The sequence below is a fragment of the Octopus sinensis genome, linkage group LG8 (assembly GCF_006345805.1).
Source record: "Octopus sinensis linkage group LG8, ASM634580v1, whole genome shotgun sequence".
In the NCBI taxonomy this organism is placed as follows: domain Eukaryota; kingdom Metazoa; phylum Mollusca; class Cephalopoda; order Octopoda; family Octopodidae; genus Octopus; species Octopus sinensis.
This window is the reverse complement of record NC_043004.1, coordinates 26,434,860-26,443,499: the sequence shown is the minus strand read 5'-3', so window position 1 is coordinate 26,443,499 and position 8,640 is coordinate 26,434,860. Positions and strand designations below refer to the sequence as shown.

Sequence of the window (8,640 nt, the reverse complement as noted above, 5' to 3'; positions counted from 1 at the left end):
CAGGTAGAACGACCACGTTACAACAATCTCAGTGACGCGTGACAAATGTGTTATTTTTGTTTTCGTTGTTGATATTGTGTAACTCCCATCTCACCAGATCAGCTCTACTCAAGTAGATGTATGGCTGATGTGTAAGCTGGACAAACGACAGAACGTGACAGATGCACACACACCCGTTGTTCCAGATATAGCAGGCCACCATCTTGCTATACGCTCTGACATGCTATGACTGATCGTATGGCGTGCAGTTTAACTGATATTATGGAAATATCGCACCTTCTAGCTTTTTCTGTGCAACTGGATATTGTGATGGTCATTGTAGCAGATGTGCACGGGGGATACGACAGGAGTGAAACAGCTGCTATTTCACTACATTTATAAATACTAGTGTGCATATCTCAGCCCACTGGTTGCGGCCAGTGAAGCTATTGATGTTGCATTTACTTTCAAGTGTGATCCTTATGCTTGTGTGGACTGAGCGGGGGAGATATTTTTATGTAGTAGTAGTAGTAGTAGTAGTAGTAGTAGTAGTAGTAGTAGTAGTAGTAGTAGTAGTGGTGGCAGCAGCAGCATATGTTTGGGTGTTGGGAGGTTTCTTTTTCACGCAGTGTCAAGGACTATGGTGGTTGAAGCAGCAACAAAGTATACCACTCACATATTTAGATACCTTTAGCTTTATATTACTTTTTTCCTTGTATAGGTGGTTGATAGGTGTGATCTAGCCACAACCTTTCATTAGGCGGAAAGCGAAACAGTTTTGTGTTCTTCATTATTGACTGTGGTTTGTTGCAAAGACACTGGAGACGGAGGCAGACCTGGAATAAACCTCAATTCTATATACATACATGCATACATACATACATACATACATACATACATACATACATACATACATACATACATACATACATACATACATACATTATTATTATGGCTGCCCCCTCGTTATCGAGTATGGCCATTGCACGAAGCTTAACTGTTACTGGTGCTGTGATCGAATGTGACTTTTTAACCCAGCTAAAGATCTACAATGTCTTGTACAGAATTGGCAACTAATACCTTTACCGGTAATAGCCGGCTGTAGTTGTAACTGGGCTTCATGTACCTTTGCATGTCGTTTAAGTCCTCCTGCCGAATTACACTCTCTTCCACATGCCCGACAGATATGATTAGTATGGTGTGTTACACCACCACCAGTGGCCAGGTTGTCATACATACATAGATACATGCATACATACATACATACATACATACATACATACATACATACATACATACATACATACATACATACATACGGATCTAGGACTTTTCGTCTCAAACACTTCGGTCTAATGTGCTACAGTCTAAAGAACTTTGGTCTAAAGTGACTTTTGTATAAATACACTGTAGTCTAAAGACATTCTTGTCTGAAGGGGAGTTTAGACAAAAAATGTCTTTATATTAAAGTATAAAGACATTTTTGTCTAAACTCACTTTGGTCTAATAACTATTTTGTCTATAGAATCTCAAAAAAAGAAATGTAAAAACATCTAAATAACCATACTCTAATAATCCTTTTCGTACAAAGAATTATCACCTAACGATTATTTTGGTTTAATGATTTGTTTGTTTTACGACATCTTTTACCAAATATATACAATTCATGCCGAAATCCACGGTGAAATACATCCTCTTGTTTTTGCATTTTGCATCGGAACAAATTTACGTTAAAATGTTGTATGCTCTTGTAGAGCGGATGGAAGCTCACGGAATTGAAAATGACATGACAGGGGTGGGCATAGATTTTGAACTGGCAGATCGAAATGCATTTTTACGTGTTTTTGATGACATTGTTGTGTGTTTGATTTTCCCATTTCTGCCAATCAACTTGGAGAAAAATTCAGGCGATTGGGACTTGTAAATCTTTGTAATAAGGATTATAGACTTTTTTTTTTATTCTGTCGAAAAGAACGCTTTGACCTTTCTGCCTGTTGCTGTTGTACCAATAGGACTGCAATGCTTGAAACAAAGTGCACCTGAAAATGCATCGCCGTTCATTGAATACATAGTAAATGATTTCGTAAATGAAATGATCAGACAAAATGGAAAACGTTCAAAGCCATTATTATCATTACCTGAATGGAATGTTTACGAGTTCACACTTGATGTTAAAGCACGTACAATTAATTCTATTGAAGCGTGGCATAGGCGATTTAGTGTCTTAGATCACATTCAAATCTATATATATTTCTTTACTACCCACAAGGGGCTAAACATAGAGGGGACAAACAAAGACAGACAAAGGGATTAAGTCGATTACATCGACCCCAGTGCGAAACTGGTACTTAATTTATCGACCCCGAAAGGATGAAAGGCAAAGTCGACCTCGGCGGAATTTGAACTCAGAATGTAACGACAGACGAAATACGGCTACGCATTTCGCCCGGCGTGCTAACGTTTCTGCCAGCTCGCCGCCTATAACATTCAAATCTATATAATGTTGCTGATGTTCTAAGAAGAGAAGAACAAATCATCAAAACAAGATTATCTCAACTTACCGTAGTGGCAAGCCCCAAGATGAAAAGTTGCAAAACAGCAAAAAGAGAGAAAAGAATATTAGAAATAGTTACCAATTACCAGAATCAATCAATGGAAGATTATCTTCGTTGTATTGCACATTATCTGGGTTCTTTTCAAATTTCATTTTCATTTTTATTTTTATTCTACTCCCTCTTTTCTCTTTTACTTGTTTCAGTCATTTGACTGTGGCCATGCTGGAGCACAACATCTAGTCGAAGAAATTGACCCCAGGGCTTATTCTTTAAGCCTAGTACTCATTCTGTCGGTCTCTTTTGCCGAACCGATAAGTTACGGGGACGTAAACACACCAGCATCGGTTGTCAAGCGATGTTGGGGACAGACACACAAACACGCACGCACACACACACACAAAAACACAAACACGCGCGCACACACACACACACCACACTCACACACACACACATATATATATACATATATACGACGGGCTTCTTTCAGTTTCCGTCTACCAAATCCACTCAGAAGGCTTTGGTCGGCCGGAGGCTATAGTAGAAGGCACCTGCCCAAGGTATCACGCAGTGGGACTGAACCCAGAATCATGTGGTTGGTAAGCAATGTAATAAATATATATTCTATTTCAAGCATGTATGTTACGCATAATTGTAATTTATTTATCAATAGTTATAATCAGACAAGTTTCGTTATACCTAACCTAAGTGTCATTTTACCAAAGTGTCATTATGCCAAGGTATCTTTAGACGAAAGTGTCTTTAGACGAAAATGCTTTTAGAGCAAAGTGACTTAGACTAAAGAGGTTTAGACCAAAATGTTTTAGACCAAAGTACCGTATCCCATGCATACAAACATAGATACATACTTACATAATATATGAGCAAGGCTTGACATGCAACTATATGCATGAGAATATATACATAAAACAAAATATACAAACATGCACATATACATATATTCATACATACATACATATAAAGATAACCTGTTGATGTTGTTGAAGTTCCAATGAAAGAGCCTTGCATCTAGGTCCTTATTGGCAAGAATTCTTGAAATAAAACTGAATAATAGCATACATACATACATACATACATACATACATACATACATACATACATACATACAACATACATACATACATACATACATCATACATACATACATACATACATACATACATACATACATACATACATACATACATGACATGAGTAACAATCCACACACTTATAACTGAGAACGGAATATTCCAAGGAGGTAGACCTTCCGTAATGTTGTTTCTCTTCGCATTAAATCCGTTAGGATTTCTGTTACAAAAACCCAGTTGCTACATGTTAGAATCTGCAACTGCTAGAGACATCAGTGTAATCCATAAGTTTTTTGTAGATGACTTGAAGATCAATGCTAAACATGTTTACATCGTCAAAAGAAAAATAAAACAGCTGGACTTTATTACATTTACAGCTAACATAGGAATGAAATTTGACATAAGAATTAGCTGTTTTGAATTGCTGAGCACGGAAATATCAGTCCCCCAAATCCAAAACCTGTGTGCATCAACGATGTCTCTATCCCTCCTGTTCCACACAAAACGCTACAAATACCTAATAATCAAAAAATAGAAGACTACATAGAAATATACAAATAAACTGCACAAATATATACATAAATATATATAGTTGCAGTATGACTAAAAAGTTTGTAATCTTGAGGTTCTGGGTTAAGCGTCATTTTTGAAGTCCTGGGTCAACCCATTCTTTGTGAGTGAAACTGGGTACATAGAAACTTGTCGAAACTTGTCAGATTATAGCTACAATTCAAATGTTTGTTACCACGTGGAAAATTACAACACATACACCATGGCGACGATAGAACCCGGAGTCAGCCATCACAGATCGCAAACTATCGAGAAAAATTCCAGTGAACTTTCGAACTTATCCAAGGCCTATATCAATTCTACAGGAAAGCTACAATTCAAATGTTTGTTACCACGTGGAAAATTACAACGCATACACCATGGCGACGATAGAACCCGGAGTCAGCCATCACGGATCGCAAAACTATCGAGAAAAATTCCAGTGAACTTTCTTATTCTTCTGATCTTATTCACGCTGATCCCTTAAAAAATTATGCGTCGAGCATGGTGTCTTTGAAATATTCAGCAACTTACACGTTAATTCAATAAGCCTAACGATATTTTTGAATGACCAAGACAATTCAAATGTAAAAATATAAGAGAAAGAAAACTAAATTCACGAGGCCCTTTACTCAGAACCACTACGCACGTTTCGACCTTGCAGATAAGATGCGATACAAACAGTTGTGATGCATCGTTGGTGCAGATGTGTACCTCGTTTTTTTTATATTTGCCGTTTCACTTATTTCTATAACAATACATTTTGGTAATTGTAGCGTACTATGCATCTTCAAAACGATCTAAGGTATGATGAAGTATTCATGGCCGCAATCAAATGACTGAAACGAGTAAAAGATGAAAAAAATATGTCTGATGTTCCTCTTGCTTCCTTTGAAGAGTTTGCCTGTGAGTGATGCAAATGGAGATCAACCTATTTTGAATCAATTCAAAACTTCGAAAGTCAACGATTGATTCATTTTCCAGCAGATCATTCTAACAGCTCTGTGTCCTGTCCTCAGTGTGGACAATCTTGCAAGCTTTAGCCGGATTAAAGTCACATTGGAGACAGAAACACGAGCAATAACAATTATACTTACCCTCCAGGCGCTCGTACGTTGAAATCGACGGAAGAGCCCGTCATAATGTATGCATGTATATATATATGTGTGTGTGTGTGTGTGTGTGTGTGTACCGTATTTTATCGTGTATAAGGAACCGCTTACATTGGAAAACAAGGTTTTGTAAGGGGTTATAATATTCCCATACTTTTTAAACCTAATTTTTTACAAAAAAGGGTTCCTTATACACGTTAAAATATGTTTTGATGATATATAAAGGTCAATACAACTGTCCGATTGTTCTTTTGTTCTATTCTGATCGCATATATATTTTGTTTTTATTTATTCCTTTATTCCATTTTTTATTTCTTATTCTTCTATCTTTGTATTCTTTATTTTATTGCTTGTATGAGAAGAATTCTTCATATCTTAATTCCTTATAGAGACGCATAGTACGCTACAACTACCGAAATCTATAGTTATAAAGATAAACGAAACGGCAGATAAAAAGCGAGGTACTATTGGAGAAGTCACCCGAGGAGACGTATCTGTACGTACAATGCATCACAACTGTTTGTACAGCTTCTCCTCTACGCGGTACCGGTGCATGATAGGTCGAAACGATCGTAGTGGTTCTGAATAAGGTCTCGGGAATTCCATTTTTTCTTTATTTTTCATAAGCTCTACGGATACATAGTAATTCTTGAAGTAAATCCAGTGGCATGTAGCCGAATACGTGAAAGGGCTTTAAACATCAGACTACAATGCGTATACTCGGATGTAAAATTATTATTTAGAAATATATGTATGTTTGTGTATACAAACGTATATGCGTATCTTTATCTTTTATTTGTCTCAATCATTGAGATGTGACCATGCAAGAACACTGCTTTCAAGTTTTAAGTCTAACAAATCGAGCCGAGTATTTATTTTTTTAAGTCTCGTACTTATTTTAGCGGTCTCTTTTGCTGATACTGTAAGTTACGTGGTCGTAAACAAACCTACGCTAGTCGTTAAGTGATTTTGGGGATAAACAGAAACACAAGGACACACACTCACACACACGTGTGTGTGTGTATTATTCAATAAACACAACATATGTTTTTACGTACTACTATTAGTTTCATGCGATGAAAGTATGCCAGACAGTATTTTTCAACACGTCTGGCACTCTTCTGGCACTGCCCACATGGCATAACAAGCTAAAAATAGAATGAGAGGAAAAGCGAGACGAGAAGGAAGTACATATAGAAGGTGGAAGGTTGAGAAACCGGAAAACGAAAAAGAAAACACAAAGAAGTAAAAAGGGGACTTTGAGTTATTCCCCTTTGACTGTACAATATAAGGTTGAAAAGATAGTAGCCTAGAGTCTACGGTACAGCTAATCAATTCGGAGAAGATGGTACTTCCCAAAATTCGTCAACAAGATCTTAACCATATGCTTACAACCGCTGAAAATTTCTGATCTAGACTTCTTAGATTCTTTTCAGATCTAAGAACTATAAGATATTACTGAATTACAGATCTGAAATTGTGTGTGTATATATATATATTACATAATCCGTATAGAAAACACTACGTAGTGCTCAAGAGATATAAGGTTGAGCGGGTATAGAAGTAAATGTATGGATAAGCAAATGAGACAGATCAATATGGAAAGTATATTAAATACATGAAATACAAAAAATGTGTATATATGTATACATATAAATAGGTCCGATTTGCACAGAATACAAATGAAATAGAGAATTAAAGGGTGGAGGAAAAGTATTACAAATCCAAAATATTCCTAGGGGCTCGGCGATCCATAATAATGTTTGTAGATTGATTCCATCATAAGATGAGACGAGCCTCCGTCTTTAGGGAAGAGATTTTACATAGGCAGATATGTAGGCAGTTAGCTTGAGAGTGTGAGTGTGAGAGATAGATAGGTAGTTTGTAAGAGAGAACGTGTGCGATAGATAAACAGTTTGGTAGAGATATATAGGCAGTTTGCTAGAGAGAGAGAGAGATAAGCTGTGTGCTAGAGAGATAGTTACATAGATAGGAAGTTTGCTATCTAGAGAGATAGACAGATACGCAGTTTGCTGGAGAGAGGGTGAGAGATAGATAGATAGGCAGTTTGCTAAAACGAGTGTGATAGAGAGACATAGATGGTCCGCACTTTACTAGAGAGACGTAGATAAATAGGCAGTATGCTAGAGAAAGCCAGATAGATAGTCAGTTTGCTAGAGGGAGCTAGATTGATAAGCATTTTGCTAGAGATAGATAGATAGATAGATAGATAGATAGATAGATAGATAGATAGATAGATAGATAGATAGATAGATAGATAGATAGATAGATAGATAGACAGTTTGGTATTTAGATAGAGATAGAGAGGTAGATAGATATAAATGAATAAGCAGGTTGATAGACAGATATAAATAGATAGATAATTAGACAGTTTGTTAGATAGATATAGATAGATATATAAATAGGTAGTTTGGTAGATGGATATAGGTAGATAGATAGGCAGTTTGGTAGATAGATATAGAAAGATAGATAAGCAACTTGGTAGATATATATAGGTAAGCAGTTTGCTAGATATCGACAGATAAATAGGCAGTTTGGTAGATATTGATAGATAGTTAAAAAGTTTGCTAGATAGATATAGAAAGATATGCAATTTGTTAGATAGATATAGATTGATAGATAGGTAGGCAGTTTGGAGGAGGATAGTTAGAGAGACAGTTTGGAAGATAGACAGTTAGACAGACAGATAGATAGATAAATAATTAGATAGATGTTGGCAAGGAACGGTATAGATATCCCTGTTATATAGCGGTTCAGGAAAAGGAACCAGATTAAAAAAATAAGTATTGTGATAGTTTTATTCAACGAGGCCTTTCACATAGTGTCCCACCATGGGTAGTGACTAAACAAGTAAAAGATAAAAGTTAGAGAGAAGGGTAAAAGAGGGAGAAAGATTGGTGAGATAAAGAAAATTTGAAACGTACGTAGTCAATCTCTCCATGGAATGAATGCTGACCATCACAATCACCAATCAACAAACCGGCTTGGCGTCTTTCAATATTTCCTGAAAATGAAGTTATTTCAATATTTGATCTAATAAAACGAAACGCAATATTTTTCTCTTAAAATATGTATCATATGAATAGAAACATGTATAATTAAAAGATGCATAATTTATATACTGACACTTTTAAACCCTCTGTGTAAGTGTGCAAATGGAGGTATGTCCTGGGGAAGTTACACTCCTGGCACGGCAAGGATTTTCCAATCGGTTAAGGTAAAATTGCTTTGTTTACTGGGAGAAAAATTTGCACAGAAAATCCTGCGCTATACAAATGCATAACGCACACTTCTACTATTTGACATATCTCTAACTTATCGTGGGTACTAGATGCT

The 8,640-nt window shown here is 36.4% G+C and overlaps 1 protein-coding gene and 1 long non-coding RNA gene across 6 annotated transcripts in view; one reads left to right on the top strand and one right to left on the bottom strand.

Annotated features, from left to right (window-relative positions):
• LOC118764516 overlaps positions 1-3,456 on the top strand; it is a 21,317-nt gene extending 17,861 nt beyond the window's left edge. The window contains exon 4 of the long non-coding RNA XR_005000326.1: positions 3,447-3,456. This is a non-coding gene — a long non-coding RNA (uncharacterized LOC118764516). The remainder of the gene's footprint in view (positions 1-3,446) is intronic.
• Positions 1-8,640, bottom strand: part of LOC115214778 (protein PIF-like) — a 35,833-nt gene that overhangs the window by 1,628 nt on the left and 25,565 nt on the right. For all 5 annotated transcript variants that reach the window (XM_036505294.1, XM_036505296.1, XM_036505298.1 and 2 more), the window contains one exon: positions 8,229-8,308. In XM_036505294.1, the coding sequence (XP_036361187.1) occupies positions 8,229-8,308 (80 nt within the window). The remainder of the gene's footprint in view (positions 1-8,228; positions 8,309-8,640) is intronic.